The 23,893-nt window shown below is 39.4% G+C and overlaps 1 protein-coding gene across 1 annotated transcript in view; it reads right to left on the minus strand.

Annotated features, from left to right (window-relative positions):
- Positions 1-23,893, minus strand: part of LOC124555878 (delta(14)-sterol reductase LBR-like) — a 147,418-nt gene that overhangs the window by 113,887 nt on the left and 9,638 nt on the right. The window contains exons 5-9 of the mRNA XM_047129940.1: positions 23,702-23,773; positions 20,606-20,677; positions 17,524-17,595; positions 14,425-14,496; positions 11,325-11,396 (exon numbers count right to left, since the gene is read on the minus strand). Coding sequence (XP_046985896.1) covers positions 11,325-11,396; positions 14,425-14,496; positions 17,524-17,595; positions 20,606-20,677; positions 23,702-23,773 — 360 coding nt within the window. The remainder of the gene's footprint in view (positions 1-11,324; positions 11,397-14,424; positions 14,497-17,523; positions 17,596-20,605; positions 20,678-23,701; positions 23,774-23,893) is intronic.

The raw sequence follows: 23,893 nt of genomic DNA on the forward strand, positions 1-23,893 counted from the left end.
GTACATCGAAAAAGTTCAAAGAAAGGCAGCACGTTTTGAATTATCGCGAAATATGGGAGAGTGTGTCACAGAAATTATACAGGATTTGGGCTGGACACCATTAAAAGAAAGGCGTTTTTCATTGTGACGGTTATCTTCTCACGAAATTCCAATCACCAGTTTTCTCTTCCAAATATTTTGTTGACACTGACCTATATAGGGAGGAACGATCACCACGATAAAATAGGTGTTCATTCTTTCCGTGCACTATACGAGATTGGAATAATAGAGAATTGTGAAGGTGGTTCGATGAACCCTCTGCCAGACACTTAAATGTGATTTGCAGAGTATCCATGTAGATGTGGATGTAAATATATATTCAATGACTGAGGACCAGTAATGGACACCAGCATATCACCAGGATGGTCTCACGCCTTCAGGTCTGCTGATTGAATGGCAGTAGTAATTATGATCAACAGCAAACCCGACCGCACATCACTGAGAAATTCCTCTTCACCGAACTTGTCTTCAATATCTTCCACAAAAAAATACTGGCTTGATGGCAGTGAACGTGTCCCCATCAGTCCTAGTGCAGCCAGGGTATCGGACAAGTGTTTCACTTCAAGCCGGCAAGCCTGTCCCTCTTCCTAGAGTGTAGTCAGGGAAGGGAAGGCTGCAGGGTCATAAGAAACAGCATTAAATGTGCCACTACCAACAAAAGAGATGGCCATAGAAGAATGGCTAGTTTTTTGGAGTTTAATATGTTTCATACGCAAAGCATCCATCCTGATACCAACCACTCCAATCAGGGTCCCTCCTCAAAAGGCGCCATCCAGCCACAGCAAGGGCCGTCTGGCATGTTACGATGCTCCAGAATGACAAGCAACCACTCCTAGGCATGCATGAGGAGGCAACAGGTATCAGACGTATGATCCCTGTGTTGTCAAGGGGCTCAGCCAGATGGGTACATAACAGCCCCAAGACACGGACTGGTTACATGTGCTGGTAGCCTAGCGATACTGGAGATGCTGGTACGGTGGTGAAGGAAGATGGGAAGGAGGGGGTGCGGGGAAGATCCATGCCACAGGAGCCCGGAACAGAAGAAGGGGTCACAATAGTTTAGTGCACAATGTGTGCCATGCCACGCACAAACTCCCGGAAGAACAGTTATCTTCAGGGTGTCCATACCCATTGACAATGTTTTGGTTGACTACGTCTGACCATCCCAAGGGAGGATCACTGTATTGTGCACCAAGCACATCATAAACCATACCACATCTGTACCTGCCATCCAAGAACTAGTAGTGTACTCCCTGCAACATTCTGTGTCATCCCAGACCATCAGTCAGAGACTAGTAGCCACCGAATTGTGGAATTACTATCTCATGTGTAGACTGCTGGTGATACCACAATACAATTGGATGTGCTTGGAGCGATACTGTGACTACAGATGAATGGTGTTGCATTGTGTTCAGTAATGAATCGCAGATCTGCACTATTCCTGGATGACCACTGTAAGCAATAATGTCGGCAACCTGGGAACCTAGATATAGGTCTCATTCTTCCAATGTTTTGGAGAGGCACTGTTGTGTTACTCCTGGTGTTACTGTGTGGCAAGCCATTGGGAATGACTTCAGGTCATGTCTGGTAGTGACTAAGGGAATTCTGATGGCAGAACAGTATGACATGAACATCCAGCATTCTCATGTGTTACCTTTCATATGACAGTATTATGGTGTGACTTTTCTCGAAGATAGTGCTCATCCATCCATGCCACATATGTCTATGAATTGTCTTCACAATGTTCATGGTACTTCCGTGGCTAGCTAGATTCTCAAGTCTGTCCCTGATAGAAAGTGTGGGATCAACACAGATGTCAACTCCACCCCAGAGCCAGTATCCAGGATAACACAAACCAATTACAGCAGTTGTGGGCCAGCATGTCTCACAAGTGGATACAACAGTCTTGATGACGTCTTCCCCAAATGAATCAGTGCATGCATCCAGGCCAGACAGGGTGCAATGTCATACTGATAAGCTGGTTCATACTGCCAAGTTCTTTGTAAATTTGACTCAGTCTTGTAATCACTGAAATGACATCACATACCCTGTCCTCCCTTAAAGTTTCAATTTGTTTCCTCCTCCCTCCTGCATGCTTCACTGTCTTTTGTCAGGTGGTTTATAATGTAGAAATAAACAGTGTGTGGAAAATATGATTAAATAAAACACTAAACCAAAAGGAATTTAATTAAAATTCTGATTGAATTACTTTCAACTTATATTACTGTATCTGTTATTGGCTGCCTCTGAACCACCCGAGTTTGCCAACTAACTACAACTATATCTGCATTTAGACCTACTGTTACTACACTGTTTTATATTGTCCTCACTGGTATGTGAATACCTTGGCAATCCTCAAGTCTATGTATACCCATTTGGGTGAACACTGCAACTTCTTTAATCTTTCTCTTAACCATTTTTTAGCCATGGATATCATTCTCAATCATGCAGAAAGATAACATTTCTTCTTAGTCTTCTACTTTGCCCTTCAGATCCATTGACATCATTTTGATATTGAGAGTGTCCACTTGATTTTAAAGTTGAGGAACAACTTTTTACATGTGAGACCTTAACTTTCCCCGGCGAATTGAATGTTCAAATGACTTACGGGTTTGCTGCCGGGTTACGTAGTCGACCACCACCGATATTTCGACAGGAGCAGACCCTGCCACTCTCAACAATAGCAGGGTGTGCTCCTGTCGAAATATCGGCGGTGGTCAACGACGTCACCCGGCAGCAATCCCGTAAGTTATTTGAACAATCTTTTAGATATTCAAAATGCAGCAAATTAACTCTAGCCTAAAAATTTTGATCATTTACAGCTGTTTGCGAATTACAGTCTAATTGTCTGTATTCCCTCTCAACCTTGAAACAAGGGCAATTTAAAATGACACGGTTAGCAGAACCTTCCACTCCACATTCACAACTCCATGTAGATGTTTAGGGTATGGACCATGATCTGTTAAGAGGTGCACCATACCTCAAGTAGCATCAATGTTGTGCATACTGAGCCTGTTCTTAATGCCTGAGAACACACTGCATACAGTTAGTTGCATGTTCCATTGATCAATTGCATGGTACGGAAGCTGTTATGAAGTGGAATGTGTCAAGTGCACAAGAAATGCACATATGAAAAGAGATTTTTGGCATTGTGTGGATAGAGAGGTCGACACAAGCAAGAACACCGAGAGAGGGAAAGGTAGGGCAGAAGGGAAGGAAAGAGGACAGAAAGGGAGGGGCACAGGAAAGGAAATGCAGCCTGGGATAGAAGAAGGGGTTACAATAGTTTAGAGCACAATGTGTGCCACGCCACGCATAGGGCTTATTTCAATAGTGGTCTAAGTCCATTTTTGTTCATTCTGAGATACAGAGTCCTAAAGTTAAATGAGCGCTGAAAAATCTGCAGTTGAGATACCTGAAATATTGAAGTATATGTACTTTAATATTTCTGGTATCTCAACTGCAGATTTTTCAGTGCTCATTTAACTTTAGGACTCTGTATCTCAGAATGAGCAAAAATTGACTTGTACCACTATTGAAATAAGCCCTTCATATATATACCCCATGACCTTAAATTGCACAACATGCACATACTGTATTAATAGATTTATTTATTACTATTCAAGAATTCATCTATGGTATGGAAGGAGTTGTCAAGGAGATATAATTTCAGTTATTTTTGAAGCTATTGCTGCTGTCTGTCAACATTTTATTTCATCTGGTAATTTGTCAAAAATTTTTATAGCAGCGTATTTTACCCCTTTCTGTGCCAAAGACAGGTAGAGTACAGGATAGTGTAAGTCTTTCTTTTTTCTAGTACTATAATCATGACTGTCACTGTTGTTTTTAAACTGGTCCATGTTGTCGAGAACAAAGTTCATTAGTGAGTAATGTACTGTGAGGCTGTTGTTAGAATTCGCAACCTTTCAAAAACACGCCTACAGGATGTGCGACTATGAACTCCACACATTATTCTAACCACTTTCTTTTGAGCAGTGAAAACTTTTTGTCTAAGGGTTGAGTTACCCCAAAATATTATTCCGTATGACATCAGAAAGTGAAAGTATGTTAGCTTACTAATTTCTATATTCTCAAAATTGGCAATTATTCTGATTGCAAAAGTTTCTGAACCTAGTCGCTTTAGAAGATCCAATTCGAATGGTAGCAACATTTCGAAGCCACATAATTGCTCACAACAAACCAGGTACTGTCCACGGTAGGAAGTGCAGTGTTTAGACTCATCCAGAAACTATTTCCTAATGCCACTCCGAGTGGACTTTCGTATGATCAAGTTGTAGATTCGCTAACTAACTATTATGACCAACAAGTGAATGTGGTAGCAGCCTGGTACTATTTCTTTAGTTGCAAGGAACAGTCAGAACAAACTTATCGCATGTGGGTAACAGATTTGCAGGTATGACGAAGAAATGTAAATTCAAATGTGCTTGTGGTGCTTTATATTCAGACATTATGTTGTGTGATGCGACCGTATACAATGTAACTGATTTCAAACTGAGGGAACAGATTTTCAAACAGTCCGATCCATCATCTCAGCACACAGTGCAAATACTAGATCAGTATGATTCCGATGCCTCGTAGGCCGGTAAGTTTGAGCAGCCAGCAATTTGTCAGGTCACGTCATTCCTTGCTCGCAACCGACCCATTAGGCAGCAACACCTTGCACACACTACGCTGCGTAAACAGTTCTCTAAACAGGCAGTTACACAGGCGAACAAAATTAAATCATGCCCTCGGTGCTATTTATGACACAAATGCCAAGACTGCCCGTCCAAACAAGCACAATGTTATGCTTGTGGAAAGAAAGGACATGTACAATCCGTATGTTTGCAACAGAACAAACTTAACAATTCCACACACTCACACAAATCTAGTCACAATGTTCATGTCATCAATGCCATGTATTCAAAGCCTGCTACAGGCATTAGCAAAACTAGCTTCCGAACGATTTCTTTAGTGCTATGCCAGCCCAACAAGCTTTTTGTACATTTGCATATTAGTGGAAAGTGTGTGAAATTTCAGTTGGATATGGGTGCCTCTGTTACATTGCTGGATCGTAACACACAAGAACAGTTAGGCTCTTCTAAAACTAGCATGCATTTGATAGCATAAAATGGACTAGACATTCCCGTTCTCAGAAAATGTACTTTGCCTGCTATGTATCGATCGCATATGCGACCTGTGACTTTCACTGTGCTACACTCATGTGAGTGTGAGAACATATTGGCCTTGATTCTTTTTATTTGTTTGCCTTTAAAATTCAGGACAATGTCTTGTCAGTGTCTGCATTTAATGCAAAAGATGGAGTACCTAGCTTGCTGAAGGAATTCCCTGAACTCTTTTCTGAAGGTTTAGACAAGGCTAACAATTTTTTTGTACATACTACTACGAAAGACACTGCTCAGCCGAAATTTTTCCAGGCCACAAATGTTCCCATTCCATTATGGGACAACGTTGCTGCTGAACTTAAAGAATTGCAAGATAGTGGAGCTATTGCGCCCACACAAGCTAGTCAATGAGCGACTCCACTGGTTTTGCTTCCCAAACTTTCAGGCCGCATTCGTCTCTGTGTTGATTTAAAGTGTACAGTCAACCAACGAACTATGATTCATACTTATCCATTGCCATGCCCAGAGGATCTCATGGACAGATTAGGTGTTGGTCGTTACATTTCAAAAATTGATTTTCGTGATGTACATCTTCAAATACCACTAAATGAAGGAGTTCAAGAAGTGTGTGTTGTGAACACTCATTTAGGCTTTCAAATAACTTCTGGGAATTCAGCCAGGTAACACTTTCAGCGACAGCCGATATTTCAGTGGGAGAACACCCCGCGCCATTTACAAGGCAAACTGCAATGGACAGGTGATGTATATGCAAATTAAAATCCTCAGTTCTCGGTCTGATGCATGAAAGATAATACACACGCTCAACACTAGTGCCACCAAAGATGACCAAAGTCAGAGCTATCGATAGACTATGAACTCAGAGGTGAGGTAGCATTGGCTCTGTCCCTCTGTTTTTCGACAAGGGAGAGAGCCGGATTCCAAACAGAGTTTAAACAAAAACCTCCATCCCTGTTAACGGGGTTGCTCGCTAATTTAATCTCAACTGCCTCCTTAATAACACTGTCCCAATAGCTGGACGTGCATGCCAATATCTCGGTGTTGTTACATAACATGGGGTGACAAGTATACAAGCAATGTTCAGCAATAACAGATTTACTTGGCTGCTGTAATCGTGTGTGCCATTTATGCTCAGTACATTGATCCTCCATGGTCCTGATGGTTTGACCAATATATGCCATGCCACAGCTACAAGGAATGCGATATACACTGGTCTCATGCAGACCAAGATCATCCTTAACAGAACTCAAAATGCTCTAATTTTAAGTGGAGGTCAGAAAACACATTTCACATCATATTTCTGTAAAATACAACCGATCTTGTTGGAAGTGTTTCCTATGTATGGTAAAAAGGCAGTAGACTTAGGTGTCGACTCAGAATTACCATTAATCATCCGATGTACAGTTGGTTGATAGTGCAACACACATTCAATCTGTCTATCACTATAACCATTTTGACGAAATGTAACTTCAAGATGGGACAGGTCAGCTGGCAAAGTCTCAGTGTCAGAAACGACATGTGCCCTGTGTACCAAGGTACGAAGTACCCCTTCACTCTGAGCCGGATGGTGACAACTATTAGCCCTGTAAGTACAATAGGTGTGAGTATGTTTCTTGTAGACAGCATGTCCCAATGATACATCATCCTTCCTCCTAACCAACACGTCAAGAAAGGGAAGGCAACCATCCTCTTCCACCTCCATCGTAAAACGAATGTTCAGGTGGATCAAGTTCAGATGTTCTAGAAAGGCATTCAAATTCTCCCTACCATGAGGCCAAACAACAAAGGTATCATCAACATATCTAAAGAAACAGGCAGGTTTCGAAGGCGTCGACTCCAATGCACGTTCCTCGAAGTCTTCCATAAACAAATTTGCGATCACAGGAGACAACGGACTACCCATCATAACTCCATCTGTCTGCTTGTAATACTGGTCATTTTCCAACGGTATTTGGAACAGCTGACTGCTCAAGTGCCAAACTGCTGAAATTATTTGGACAGTATTGTCATAGCAGGTCGTGCATCTTAAGAACACATTGCAAATTTAAGTGCTTTGTTTCGTGTGTCATCTAATGCAGGACTAAAGTGTAGACTGGGCAAGTGTTATTTTTTTAAACCTGAGTTGTAGTATCTTGGTCATCTCATAAACAGCTAAGGTGTACATCCTCTTCAGTTGCATTTGTTAGCGATACGAGATTTGCCAGTCCCTCCCAATGTCGCAGAATTGCAGTCAGTCTTAGGGAAAACTAAATACTACATTCGGTTCATACCGAATGCTCCACAAATTGCAGCTCGCTTGCATCGCAAGAATGTCCCCTTTTTTTGGACAGATGAGTGCCAAGAAGCTTTTCAAAAACTTAAAAGATGCATTGCTTAGTGATCGATGTTTGGTGCACTTTGATCCCGACAAACCAGTTGTGTTGCAAGTTGATGCTTCCTCTTATAGAGTTGGCGCATTACTTTTGCACAGAACTGGTGATAACGGCAGACCTACCGCTTTCACATCAAAAGTATTGTCCCAAGCTCAGTGTAACTACTCGCAAATGGAGAAAGAGGCATTGATTATTGTGTATGGTGTCACCAAATTCCACCACTATTTGTATGACAGGATATTCTACTTAGTAATAGATCACAAGCCAGTTCCTGTATGAACTGCCCTAAAATTGCAAAGATGGTCTTTGTTGTTGTCTCCATACCAGTACGAGATTGTATGTCGTCAGACAGCCCAACATGGCAATGCAGATGCACTTTCATGTCTTCTGGTTGGCCCTGATATGGAATGCTCAGGATTCTGAATTGCTTCAATCCTTTCCTCTGAACTATAGGAAAATTGCACAGGCCACAGAAACTGATTCAGGTTTGAACATTTTGCTAAAACACATTCATACAACTTGGTCTCGCTCACTGTATAGCATGAAGAATGCTGTAGTGCGCCGATACTTTGGACTTCGGCATAGCCTCGCTATACAGGAAGGTGTGATTCTTGTTTGAAATGACAGTGGACAGTCATGTGTGTTGATCCCCAAAGCTTTGGGGGGGGGGGGGGGGGCGGAGTGTTGCAGTTACTTCACCAAGGACACGGGGGGATTGTTCGTACAATACAGTTAGTGCATCGCCACTGTACATAGCAGCGTATGGACACCCAAAAAGAACAGAGGACATCACAGTGTCACACTTGTAAGGAAAATCAGTCCATTCCACCACAAAAATTTTCTGCTGGCCTAAGTGGCAATCATCATGACAAAGTGTGCACATAGACTTTGCGAGATCTTTTCAGAACACTCGTTGGATGATTGTGGTAGACTCTTATCGCAAGTTTCCCTTTGCTGTGCCAATGACCTTGACAGCATCATGCAGCACAATTCAGGTGTTGCCCTCTATTTTTTGCCCTGAAGGTTTGCGTCAGGACCTTCAAGCAGCAGATGGCCATACTTCACACTGCACAAATCAGGGAGCATGAATTGCAACTTTTTATTGCCTCCTATCATTCGCATCCATGAGATGGACCATCGCCAGCAGAATTTCTTCACGGCCGCCACCATCGGACACTGCTCCACCCTCCTCAGCATCCGGTACCAAAGGAAGGCCACAAGTAACGTTTCGCGCTGCATGATATTGTGTTTTACAAGGTTTTTAGCAGTAGCAGAAGGCGCGCGTGAAGCAGCACATGCATTTATCTCCTATCAGACCCAGACAGATTGCAGCGCCGACATCACAATCAAATTCGTCACTGTCATGTGCACGGTGATCCATCTGTGTCTCTCCCCCCAGACTCATGGATCTCGAGGACAGCGCGGCCACCGCAGCCACCAGAAGGTGTCATCACAACACCGCGGGATCCCCCAATGGAGTCTGAGCCTCTGCCTCCTCTCGGCCTACCAATGGAGCTAGACCTGACGACGCCGTTGCAGCTGACACCTTCTACATCTGGTTATGGTCCTCAGGAGGTGGACGCGTACCCTGCTGGTCATTTTCCGGGGGACTCTTCTGACAGAGCAAAGGCCAGATGGCAGTGTACAACCGGAAGCCTGATGTAGCCTGTAGCCACAGATTCCGGTCCAGCACAGCATCCACACTACTGCTCTCCTGCCATTGTCGAGCTATGAATACAACGATGGTCCATCGCTTTGAGGGGTGGAATGTTGCGGCGTAACGTCAAGTATCAGCATGTTGGTCAAAACCGTTAGAGCAGAGAGGGCTGTGGAGAAGACGTCAGCCAATAGTACGCTGACCGAACCCTGTCTAGGATGACAACAAAACAGCAGCGCCAACTACACAAAGAGGACATAAGTGCCACGCCGCCTGGCCGCAGCTCAGTTGAAAACTAGCCATTCTACATGCTCTATAGCAGCAACCTAGGAACTGTATTTCTTCTCTTGTGTTACAAATTGTATATACTGAAGACATTGCTTGTGTTTCATGTCATCCTTTGCTTGCAACATCTCACTGTAAATTTCTCAAAGTTAAGTATTGTTATTTATCTTACTGTAATAAAAATTCATTAATACAGTTTGCTTGAATTGTTGTCTAGGGATCCAACAAAGCAAGTTTCCAAGGCACCCCATAGTTGACGAGTGGGTAAGACACAACAAAACCGTGTTCAGGTACTTTGATTTCGTGGCACTGTCACTGGTAACGTTACCATTGCTCTTATCTGCAGCTGATAACTCCTGATGCACCAGACGAGATGTGGCATGCTGATGTTGTGCGACAATACAACACGTGGTCAAGAATGTTAGAGCAGAGAGGGCTGTGGAGAAGACGTCAGCCAATAGTACGCTGACTGACCCCTGTCTAGGACGACGACGAGACAGCAGCGGCATCTACACAAAGAGCACATAAGTGCCACGGGCTGGCCATGGCCCAGTTAAAGACTAGCCGTTCTACGAGCTCTATTGCAGTGACTTAGGAACTGTATTTCTTCTCTTGTGTTACAAATTGTATATACTAAAGAGACTGGTTGTGTTTCATGTCACCCTTTGCTTGCGATATCTCATTGTAAATTTTTCACAGTTAAGTATTGTCATTTATCTTACTGTAATAAAAATTCATTAATACGACTTGCTTGAATTGTAGTCTAGCGATCCGCTGCTTGTCACTGCCATTCATAAAATTTCTGCTTGTCATCTTCCAAGAGGATATATAGGAGCTCTGCTGTTTCTACGTTACAACAAATATTTAAGTATGAGAGTTCTCTCTCTCTCTCTCTCTCTCTCTCTCTCTCTCTCTCTCTCTCTCTCTCTCTCTCTCTCTTTTTCTTTTAAATCATGTCTGCACTACTGGAAACCAAGTTCTTTTTCAATTTTCCTTAATTTTGTAAATTTATATTCACAATGCACCACTTCGTAATGCACCATTGCAATCATAACAGGACCAGAAGCAATCTAAATCTGAAAAAAAATTGATGTGGACTGTCAAAACAGCTATAGATGAGCACCCATGGAACGAAACGCACTGTGCATTGATATAAAAGCATGATTGTGACTTAAGGCGGTTGTTCTTTATTTTACGAATGTAATACAGTCACAAATGAAACACTGGATAAAATGAAGTGGCTTTTTCTTTTATTTCCCCCCCCCCCCCCCCAGGCATCTTAAAATACTTTACATTCAATGTATTCAAGTTCACACAACTTCCTTCTCTTCCGATTAAAAAATATCATGTCTTGTGATGGCAAAGAAATTCAGAAGCACTGGCAGATAACATAACAATTTAAACTAAATGTCAGTTAATGCTCTTGCAGTATAACTCCCAAAATCTTATGGATACAAAAGAATTAAAATGTTTCTTTACGGAATAGTTTTATACCTATGAGTAAGAATGTCACCACAAACTTTGTACAATAGCTTCCTATACTCTCCACTGTTTAACACCTTCTGCCTGGTTCTTTACCTAAAGATACAGACCTGCACGGATGGAAACATCAACCCATAACAGAGTTCTTTCTGCAAGTGAACCCTCTCCTCATAATCAAGAATAATTTCTTATACCTGCCACAAACTATGTTCTTAAACCAATGAAACAACATTTCAAGACCGATTCAATGTTACATCTACCATGATTCCAATTATTCAAAGTGAAAATACCATGAGTGATTACAAAATGCTTAATTCAGTGACTGAACTAAACAAATTTACTCACCAACAGAGCCTTCCTTCGACAGTCGTCTTTGGAAATCTCCCTCAAAGTATGACTTTCCATATCTTGGCACATCTGAAATTTTGGTAACAGGATTATTTATGTATCAAATTTCAACATGCTAACAAAGTTTAATTTTCAACTACCGCTCACTTCAGTTACATATACTTCATAAACATGTTGAATGAGAGAGTTGTGTCCACAGTTATTTTTAATTAAACATTGCCACCAACTTTTGAAGAGTAATAGCACAATGAAATAGTAACAATGTAACATGAAAAACTTCATTCCAATAATTGGCACACTACCACCAGTTTACGATACACTTTCTTGCAAGCACCATGAATGAATTACTATTCAGTGAACCCTACTTTAAGATCAAACTTCATTGCTGTATGATAACCAATCCTCTTATCCACCTACCTCTATGCCCATCACCGTCTCATTAAACCTTACTGCCCTCATCATAACTTCACTCCCCCACCCCACAAGCCAATCTATCATAACTAACCCTGAACAAGATTCCCTTATCTACCTCTCGCTCCCAAATCTCCACTCTGAACTGTGCACAATGCACACACGCTCTATATCGAGAACCAGCGTCTCCACCTTGTTGTGACAAGAGATAAACTTCTGTTACACTCTCAGAGCTATAAATCTTACTTCCGGTGTTTCTTTCATGAATCTGTGAAGCTCTTTATAAATTTGGCTTCCACATAACTACATATTTTATAATAATTTCTTCTTTGTGATCAGATGTCTCTCCACAAAAGTGGCAAAATGAATTGCAATTTAAAATTTTAATGATGTTCATATTGCAATATTAAATACATTACATGTATGTGAGTTCAAACATTGACTGTCAGTAACAACTTATACCTGAAGAAAAAGACACCTAAACTGCACCATTGCCCCAGTGATCTTCACATGATTGATTCTAACAGCACAAGGCTATTGGACCTAGCAACCAATTTTACATAGCAGATGCAAAGGAAGAATTTCTAAATGTGAGATGTACTAGTCCCTGCCTCAGTCATAAATACTAATACTGCAGTTCTGAAAAGAAAAGTATTCAAATGATGCATTAAACACGTAAGCACTCAAAATGTCAGTATTAATGGGCAACACAAATAGCCATGTAATTTTGTACTAAGTTCTTCGTCATTACAACTCCCTTGGAAGTGGCAAATGTTGTTTTTCAGGCCACAGTTATTCAATTCAAAACTTCCTACTTCAAGAGAATATCATTTTGTTAAATTGCAATGAATCTTTACATACATGGAATTCAAAGATACTTTAACAGTAACATCACAGTATAAGAGTATGTTCTGCTGAATGGTATGATAAGCTGTGCTATGTAATTGACTTCTGGCAGCAAATATTTGTTAACTATTGTGAATACATTTTATCAGGTTAAAAATTCTGGTTCCAGCTCAAACCCAAGACACATTACAATGCCAGTAAAGTGCATAAAAGCCATAAACCCCAAGGCCTTTACAAAGCGACACCTAAAAAAGCTCGTCAGATGTCACTGTTTGAAATATTTTCCGATTTATCACTGACCAGATACAAGCAATTGTTTAAACAATGAAGGCTCTTGTACGATACAGAAATAAAAAGGAAAAATCTTCCAAAACCTCTTGTTTGACTATTCCTAAATAAATGACATATTCACGTTTGTCCATGCGACTTCAGGCATAATGTAGACTACTAGTTCTGTATCTTCTTATTACACTATACTTGATTGCTCCCATTATTAAGGTACTATCTGTCATAGCACGTTAGTCCATGCCTGAACTCTGTCACTATGCTGCAACAAGTTTATTGTTCATCAGTCAAATCTGTGGCAGTAGGCAAACAATTTACTACACTCATTATGTTGCACTCTGCTGGAAAAAATAATCTATGAGGCATGGTACAAAACAAACTTGATAAATGTTGTAAATCTGTCTGCTTACAAAACATTTACAACTAGCATAAAAGATAAAAGTAGGGCCACTTGCCGCCTTCCCCCCCCCCCCCCCTCCCGACACACACACACACACACACACACACACACACACACACACACACACACACACACACACACACAAAAGGACGCGCGCATGGGGGGGGGGGGGGGCAGGAAGGGGAAGAAGGTGTAGAGTAAGTGACTGATGGACTGGACTGCACTGCACTGCACTTGACACAGGCAGGCAGCGAGAGAGGGAGGAGAGAATGAATTCAACTTTTCTGCTACATAGAACCCTTCTGCTTGTCCTTGCTATTCATAACCTTTCTGCTTGTCATCCTTCAAGAGGCTACACAGATTTACATTACAACAAATATTTATGAATGAGAGTAGTCTCATTTCTTTTTTAAATCATGTCATCACTACTGGAACCTAAGTTACTTTTCGATTTTTCTTAATTTTGTAAATTTATATTCACAATGTACCACTTTACAATACACCATTGTAATCCTACAAGGACCAGAAGCAATCTAAATATAAAAAAGTGACGTAGATAAAGAAACACTGGATAAAATGAAGTGGCTTTTTATCCCCCCCCAGGCGTCTTAAAATACTTTACATTCAATGTATTCAAGTTCACACAACTTCCTTCTCTTCCCATTAAAAAATATCATGTCTTGTGATGACAAAGAAATTCAGAAGCACTGGCAGATAACATAACTATTTAAACTAAATGTCAGTTAATGCTCTTGCAGTATAACTCCCAAAATCTTTGGGATCACAAAGAATTAAAATGTTTCTTTATGGAACAGTTTTATACTTATGAGTAACAATGTCACCACAACTTTGTACAATAGCTTTCTATACTCTCCACTGTTTAACACCTTCTGCCTGGTTCTTTACCTAAAGATACAGACCTGCACGGATGGAAACATCAACCCATAACAGAGTTCTTTCTGCAAGTGAACCCTCTCCTCATAATCAAGAATAGTTTCTTATACCTGCCACAAACTATGTCCTTAAACCAATGAAACAACATTTCAAGACCGATTCAATGTTACATCTACCATGATTCCAATTATTCAAAGTGAAAATACCATGAGTGATTACAAAATGCTTAATTCAGTGATTGAACTAAACAAATTTACTCACCAACAGAGCCTTCCTTCGACAGTCGTCTTTGGAAATCTCCCTCAAAGTATGACTTTCCATATCTTGGCACATCTGAAATTTTGATAACAGGATTATTTATGTATCGAATTTCAACATGCTAACAAAGTTTAATTTTCAACTACCGCTCACTTCAGTTACATATATTTCATAAACATGTTGAATGAGAGAGTTGTGTCCACAATTATTTTTAATTAAACATTTCCACCAACTTTTGAAGAGTAATAGCACAATGAAATAGTAACAATTTTTACGTGAAAAACTTCATTCCCATAATTGGCACAGTACCACCAGTTTTCGATACACTTTTTTGCTTGCATCATGAACACATTACCTTAGGTTCAAACTTCATTGCTGTATGATAACCAATCCTCTCATTCACCTACCTCTATGCCCATCACCATCTCATTAAACCTTACTGCCCTCATCATAACTTCACCCCTCACCCACCAAAACATAACCCCTTCTGCTATACTTTCTTACTCTATCATAACTAACCCTGAACAAGATTCCCTTATCTACCTCTCGCTCCCAAATCTCCACTCTGAACTGTGCACAATGCACACACGCTCTATATCGAGAACCAGCGTCTCCACCTTGTTGTGACAAGAGATAAACTTCTGTTACACTCTCAGAGCTATAAATCTTACTTCCGGTGTTTCTTTCATGAATCTGTGAAGCTCTTTATAAATTTGGCTTCCACATAACTACATATTTTATAGTAATTTCTTCTTTGTGATCAGATGTCTCTCCACAAAAGTGGCAAAATGAATTGCAATTTAAAATTTTAATGATGTTCATATTGCAATATTAAATACATTACATGTATGTGAGTTCAAACATTGACTGTCAGTAACAACTTATACCTGAAGAAAAAGACACCTAAACTGCACCATTGCCCCAGTGATCTTCACATGATTGATTCTAACAGCACAAGGCTATTGGACCTAGCAACCAATTTTACATAGCAGATGCAAAGGAAGAATTTCTAAATGTGAGATGTACTAGTCCCTGCCTCAGTCATAAATACTAATACTGCAGTTCTGAAAAGAAAAGTATTCAAATGATGCATTAAACACGTAAGCACTCAAAATGTCAGTATTAATGGGCAACACAAATAGCCATGTAATTTTGTACTAAGTTCTTCGTCATTACAACTCCCTTGGAAGTGGCAAATGTTGTTTTTCAGGCCACAGTTATTCAATTCAAAACTTCCTACTTCAAGAGAATATCATTTTGTTAAATTGCAATGAATCTTTACATACATGGAATTCAAAGATACTTTAACAGTAACGTCACAGTATAAGAGTATGTTCTGCTGAATGGTATGATAAGCTGTGCTATGTAATTGACTTCTGGCAGCAAATATTTGTTAACTATTGTGAATACATTTTATCAGGTTAAAAATTCTGGTTCCAGCTCAAACCCAAGACACATTACAATGCCAGTAAAGTGCATAAAAGCCATAAACCCCAAGGCCTTTACAAAGCGACACCTAAAAAAGCTCGTCAGATGTCACTGTTTGAAATATTTTCCGATTTATCACTGACCAGATACAAGCAATTGTTTAAACAATGAAGGCTCTTGTACGATACAGAAATAAAAAGGAAAAATCTTCCAAAACCTCTTGTTTGACTATTCCTAAATAAATGACATATTCACGTTTGTCCATGCGACTTCAGGCATAATGTAGACTACTAGTTCTGTATCTTCTTATTACACTATACTTGATTGCTCCCATTATTAAGGTACTATCTGTCATAGCACGTTAGTCCATGCCTGAACTCTGTCACTATGCTGCAACAAGTTTATTGTTCATCAGTCAAATCTGTGGCAGTAGGCAAACAATTTACTACACTCATTATGTTGCACTCTGCTGGAAAAAATAATCTATGAGGCATGGTACAAAACAAACTTGATAAATGTTGTAAATCTGTCTGCTTACAAAACATTTACAACTAGCATAAAAGATAAAAGTAGGGCCACTTGCCGCCTTCCCCCCCCGCCCCCCCCCCCCCCCGACACACACACACACACACACACACACACACACACACACACACACACACAAAAGGACGCGCGCACGGTGGGGGGGGGGGCAGGAAGGGGAAGAAGGTGTAGAGTAAGTGACTGATGGACTGGACTGCACTGCACTGCACTTGACACAGGCAGGCAGCGAGAGAGGGAGGAGAGAATGAATTCAACTTTTCTGCTACATAGAACCCTTCTGCTTGTCCTTGCTATTCATAACCTTTCTGCTTGTCATCCTTCAAGAGGCTACACAGATTTACATTACAACAAATATTTATGAATGAGAGTAGTCTCATTTCTTTTTTAAATCATGTCATCACTACTGGAACCTAAGTTACTTTTCGATTTTTCTTAATTTTGTAAATTTATATTCACAATGTACCACTTTACAATACACCATTGTAATCCTACAAGGACCAGAAGCAATCTAAATATAAAAAAGTGACGTAGATAAAGAAACACTGGATAAAATGAAGTGGCTTTTTATCCCCCCCCCAGGCGTCTTAAAATACTTTACATTCAATGTATTCAAGTTCACACAACTTCCTTCTCTTCCCATTAAAAAATATCATGTCTTGTGATGACAAAGAAATTCAGAAGTACTGGCAGATAACATAACTATTTAAACTAAATGTCAGTTAATGCTCTTGCAGTATAACTCCCAAAATCTTTGGGATCACAAAGAATTAAAATGTTTCTTTATGGAACAGTTTTATACTTATGAGTAACAATGTCACCACAACTTTGTACAATAGCTTTCTATACTCTCCACTGTTTAACACCTTCTGCCTGGTTCTTTACCTAAAGATACAGACCTGCACGGATGGAAACATCAACCCATAACAGAGTTCTTTCTGCAAGTGAACCCTCTCCTCATAATCAAGAATAGTTTCTTATACCTGCCACAAACTATGTCCTTAAACCAATGAAACAACATTTCAAGACCGATTCAATGTTACATCTACCATGATTCCAATTATTCAAAGTGAAAATACCATGAGTGATTACAAAATGCTTAATTCAGTGACTGAACTAAACAAATTTACTCACCAACAGAGCCTTCCTTCGCCAGTCGTCTTTGGAAATCTCCCTCAAAGTATGACTTTCCATATCTTGGCACATCTGAAATTTTGATAACAGGATTATTTATGTATCGAATTTCAACATGCTAACAAAGTTTAATTTTCAACTACCGCTCACTTCAGTTACATATACTTCATAAACATGTTGAATGAGAGAGTTGTGTCCACAATTATTTTTAATTAAACATTTCCACCAACTTTTGAAGAGTAATAGCACAATGAAATAGTAACAATTTTTACATGAAAAACTTCATTCCCATAATTGGCACAGTACCACCAGTTTTCGATACACTTTCTTGCTTGCATCATGAACACATTACTTTAGGTTCAAACTTCATTGCTGCATGATAACCAATCCTCTCATTCACCTACCTCTATGCCCATCACCATCTCATTAAACCTTACTGCCCTCATCATAACTTCACCCCTCACCCACCAAAACATAACCCCTTCTGCTATACTTTCTTACTCTATCATAACTAACCCTGAACAAGATTCCCTTATCTACCTCTCACTCCCAAATCTCCACTCTGAACTGTGCACAATGCACACACGCTCTATATCGAGAACCAGCGTCTCCACCTTGTTGTGACAAGAGATAAACTTCTGTTACACTCTCAGAGCTATAAATCTTACTTCCGGTGTTTCTTTCATGAATCTGTGAAGCTCTTTATAAATTTGGCTTCCACATAACTACATATTTTATAATAATTTCTTCTTTGTGATCAGATGTCTCTCCACAAAAGTGGCAAAATGAATTGCAATTTAAAATTTTAATGATGTTCATATTGCAATATTAAATACATTACATGTATGTGAGTTCAAACATTGACTGTCAGTAACAACTTATACCTGAAGAAAAAGACACCTAAACTGCACCATTGCCCCAGTGATCTTCACATGATTGATTCTAACAGCACAAGGCTATTGGACCTAGCAACCAATTTTACATAGCAGATGCAAAGGAAGAATTTCTAAATGTGAGATGTACTAGTCCCTGCCTCAGTCATAAATACTAATACTGCAGTTCTGAAAAGAAAAGTATTCAAATGATGCATTAAACACGTAAGCACTCAAAATGTCAGTATTAATGGGCAACACAAATAGCCATGTAATTTTGTACTAAGTTCTTCGTCATTACAACTCCCTTGGAAGTGGCAAATGTTGTTTTTCAGGCCACAGTTATTCAATTCAAAACTTCCTACTTCAAGAGAATATCATTTTGTTAAATTGCAATGAATCTTTACATACATGGAATTCAAAGATACTTTAACAGTAACGTCACAGTATAAGAGTATGTTCTGCTGAATGGTATGATAAGCTGTGCTATGTAATTGACTTCTGGCAGCAAATATTTGTTAACTATTGTGAATACATTTTATCAGGTTAAAAATTCTGGTTCCAGCTCAAACCCAAGACACATTACAATGCCAGTAAAGTGCATAAAAGCCATAAACCCCAAGGCCTTTACAAAGCGACACCTAAAAAAGCTCGTCAGATGTCACTGTTTGAAATATTTTCCGATTTATCACTGACCAGATACAAGCAATTGTTTAAACAATGAAGGCTCTTGTACGATACAGAAATAAAAAGGAAAAATCTTCCAAAACCTCTTGTTTGACTATTCCTAAATAAATGACATATTCACGTTTGTCCATGCGACTTCAGGCATAATGTAGACTACTAGTTCTGTATCTTCTTATTACACTATACTTGATTGCTCCCATTATTAAGGTACTATCTGTCATAGCACGTTAGTCCATGCCTGAACTCTGTCACTATGCTGCAACAAGTTTATTGTTCATCAGTCAAATCTGTGGCAGTAGGCAAACAATTTACTACACTCATTATGTTGCACTCTGCTGGAAAAAATAATCTATGAGGCATGGTACAAAACAAACTTGATAAATGTTGTAAATCTGTCTGCTTACAAAACATTTACAACTAGCATAAAAGATAAAAGTAGGGCCACTTGCCGCCTTCCCCCCTCCCCCCCCCGACACACACACACACACACACACACACACACACACAAAAGGACGCGCGCACGGTGGGGGGGGGGGGGGGGGCAGGAAGGGGAAGAAGGTGTAGAGTAAGTGACTGATGGACTGGACTGCACTGCACTGCACTTGACACAGGCAGGCAGCGAGAGAGGGAGGAGAGAATGAATTCAACTTTTCTGCTACATAGAACCCTTCTGCTTGTCCTTGCTATTCATAACCTTTCTGCTTGTCATCCTTCAAGAGGCTACACAGATTTACATTACAACAAATATTTATGAATGAGAGTAGTCTCATTTCTTTTTTAAATCATGTCATCACTACTGGAACCTAAGTTACTTTTCGATTTTTCTTAATTTTGTAAATTTATATTCACAATGTACCACTTTACAATACACCATTGTAATCCTACAAGGACCAGAAGCAATCTAAATATAAAAAAGTGACGTAGATAAAGAAACACTAGATAAAATGAAGTGGCTTTTTATCCCCCCCCAGGCGTCTTAAAATACTTTACATTCAATGTATTCAAGTTCACACAACTTCCTTCTCTTCCCATTAAAAAATATCATGTCTTGTGATGACAAAGAAATTCAGAAGCACTGGCAGATAACATAACTATTTAAACTAAATGTCAGTTAATGCTCTTGCAGTATAACTCCCAAAATCTTTGGGATCACAAAGAATTAAAATGTTTCTTTATGGAACAGTTTTATACTTATGAGTAAGAATGTCACCACAACTTTGTACAATAGCTTTCTATACTCTCCACTGTTTAACACCTTCTGCCTGGTTCTTTACCTAAAGATACAGACCTGCACGGATGGAAACATCAACCCATAACAGAGTTCTTTCTGCAAGTGAACCCTCTCCTCATAATCAAGAATAGTTTCTTATACCTGCCACAAACTATGTCCTTAAACCAATGAAACAACATTTCAAGACCGATTCAATGTTACATCTACCATGATTCCAATTATTCAAAGTGAAAATACCATGAGTGATTACAAAATGCTTAATTCAGTGATTGAACTAAACAAATTTACTCACCAACAGAGCCTTCCTTCGACAGTCGTCTTTGGAAATCTCCCTCAAAGTATGACTTTCCATATCTTGGCACATCTGAAATTTTGATAACAGGATTATTTATGTATCGAATTTCAACATGCTAACAAAGTTTAATTTTCAACTACCGCTCACTTCAGTTACATATATTTCATAAACATGTTGAATGAGAGAGTTGTGTCCACAATTATTTTTAATTAAACATTTCCACCAACTTTTGAAGAGTAATAGCACAATGAAATAGTAACAATTTTTACATGAAAAACTTCATTCCCATAATTGGCACAGTACCACCAGTTTTCGATACACTTTCTTGCTTGCATCATGAACACATTACTTTAGGTTCAAACTTCATTGCTGCATGATAACCAATCCTCTCATTCACCTACCTCTATGCCCATCACCATCTCATTAAACCTTACTGCCCTCATCATAACTTCACCCCTCACCCACCAAAACATAACCCCTTCTGCTATACTTTCTTACTCTATCATAACTAACCCTGAACAAGATTCCCTTATCTACCTCTCGCTCCCAAATCTCCACTCTGAACTGTGCACAATGCACACACGCTCTATATCGAGAACCAGCGTCTCCACCTTGTTGTGACAAGAGATAAACTTCTGTTACACTCTCAGAGCTATAAATCTTACTTCCGGTGTTTCTTTCATGAATCTGTGAAGCTCTTTATAAATTTGGCTTCCACATAACTACATATTTTATAATAATTTCTTCTTTGTGATCAGATGTCTCTCCACAAAAGTGGCAAAATGAATTGCAATTTAAAATTTTAATGATGTTCATATTGCAATATTAAATACATTACATGTATGTGAGTTCAAACATTGACTGTCAGTAACAACTTATACCTGAAGAAAAAGACACCTAAACTGCACCATTGCCCCAGTGATCTTCACATGATTGATTCTAACAGCACAAGGCTATTGGACCTAGCAACCAATTTTACATAGCAGATGCAAAGGAAGAATTTCTAAATGTGAGATGTACTAGTCCCTGCCTCAGTCATAAATACTAATACTGCAGTTCTGAAAAGAAAAGTATTCAAATGATGCATTAAACACGTAAGCACTCAAAATGTCAGTATTAATGGGCAACACAAATAGCCATGTAATTTTGTACTAAGTTCTTCGTCATTACAACTCCCTTGGAAGTGGCAAATGTTGTTTTTCAGGCCACAGTTATTCAATTCAAAACTTCCTACTTCAAGAGAATATCATTTTGTTAAATTGCAATGAATCTTTACATACATGGAATTCAAAGATACTTTAACAGTAACGTCACAGTATAAGAGTATGTTCTGCTGAATGGTATGATAAGCTGTGCTATGTAATTGACTTCTGGCAGCAAATATTTGTTAACTATTGTGAATACATTTTATCAGGTTAAAAATTCTGGTTCCAGCTCAAACCCAAGACACATTACAATGCCAGTAAAGTGCATAAAAGCCATAAACCCCAAGGTCTTTACAAAGCGACACCTAAAAAAGCTCGTCAGATGTCACTGTTTGAAATATTTTCCGATTTATCACTGACCAGATACAAGCAATTGTTTAAACAATGAAGGCTCTTGTACGATACAGAAATAAAAAGGAAAAATCTTCCAAAACCTCTTGTTTGACTATTCCTAAATAAATGACATATTCACGTTTGTCCATGCGACTTCAGGCATAATGTAGACTACTAGTTCTGTATCTTCTTATTACACTATACTTGATTGCTCCCATTATTAAGGTACTATCTGTCATAGCACGTTAGTCCATGCCTGAACTCTGTCACTATGCTGCAACAAGTTTATTGTTCATCAGTCAAATCTGTGGCAGTAGGCAAACAATTTACTACACTCATTATGTTGCACTCTGCTGGAAAAAATAATCTATGAGGCATGGTACAAAACAAACTTGATAAATGTTGTAAATCTGTCTGCTTACAAAACATTTACAACTAGCATAAAAGATAAAAGTAGGGCCACTTGCCGCCTTCCCCCCTCCCCCCCCCCGACACACACACACACACACACACACACACACACACACAAAAGGACGCGCGCACGGTGGGGGGGGGGGGGGGGGGGGGGGGCAGGAAGGGGAAGAAGGTGTAGAGTAAGTGACTGATGGACTGGACTGCACTGCACTGCACTTGACACAGGCAGGCAGCGAGAGAGGGAGGAGAGAATGAATTCAACTTTTCTGCTACATAGAACCCTTCTGCTTGTCCTTGCTATTCATAACCTTTCTGCTTGTCATCCTTCAAGAGGCTACACAGATTTACATTACAACAAATATTTATGAATGAGAGTAGTCTCATTTCTTTTTTAAATCATGTCATCACTACTGGAACCTAAGTTACTTTTCGATTTTTCTTAATTTTGTAAATTTATATTCACAATGTACCACTTTACAATACACCATTGTAATCCTACAAGGACCAGAAGCAATCTAAATATAAAAAAGTGACGTAGATAAAGAAACACTGGATAAAATGAAGTGGCTTTTTATCCCCCCCCCCCCAGGCGTCTTAAAATACTTTACATTCAATGTATTCAAGTTCACACAACTTCCTTCTCTTCCCATTAAAAAATATCATGTCTTGTGATGACAAAGAAATTCAGAAGCACTGGCAGATAACATAACTATTTAAACTAAATGTCAGTTAATGCTCTTGCAGTATAACTCCCAAAATCTTTGGGATCACAAAGAATTAAAATGTTTCTTTATGGAACAGTTTTATACTTATGAGTAACAATGTCACCACAACTTTGTACAATAGCTTTCTATACTCTCCACTGTTTAACACCTTCTGCCTGGTTCTTTACCTAAAGATACAGACCTGCACGGATGGAAACATCAACCCATAACAGAGTTCTTTCTGCAAGTGAACCCTCTCCTCATAATCAAGAATAGTTTCTTATACCTGCCACAAACTATGTCCTTAAACCAATGAAACAACATTTCAAGACCGATTCAATGTTACATCTACCATGATTCCAATTATTCAAAGTGAAAATACCATGAGTGATTACAAAATGCTTAATTCAGTGATTGAACTAAACAAATTTACTCACCAACAGAGCCTTCCTTCGACAGTCGTCTTTGGAAATCTCCCTCAAAGTATGACTTTCCATATCTTGGCACATCTGAAATTTTGATAACAGGATTATTTATGTATCGAATTTCAACATGCTAACAAAGTTTGATTTTCAACTACCGCTCACTTCGGTTACATATACTTCATAAACATGTTGAATGAGAGAGTT

This window comes from Schistocerca americana, chromosome X (genome assembly GCF_021461395.2).
Source record: "Schistocerca americana isolate TAMUIC-IGC-003095 chromosome X, iqSchAmer2.1, whole genome shotgun sequence".
In the NCBI taxonomy this organism is placed as follows: Eukaryota; Metazoa; Arthropoda; class Insecta; order Orthoptera; family Acrididae; genus Schistocerca; species Schistocerca americana.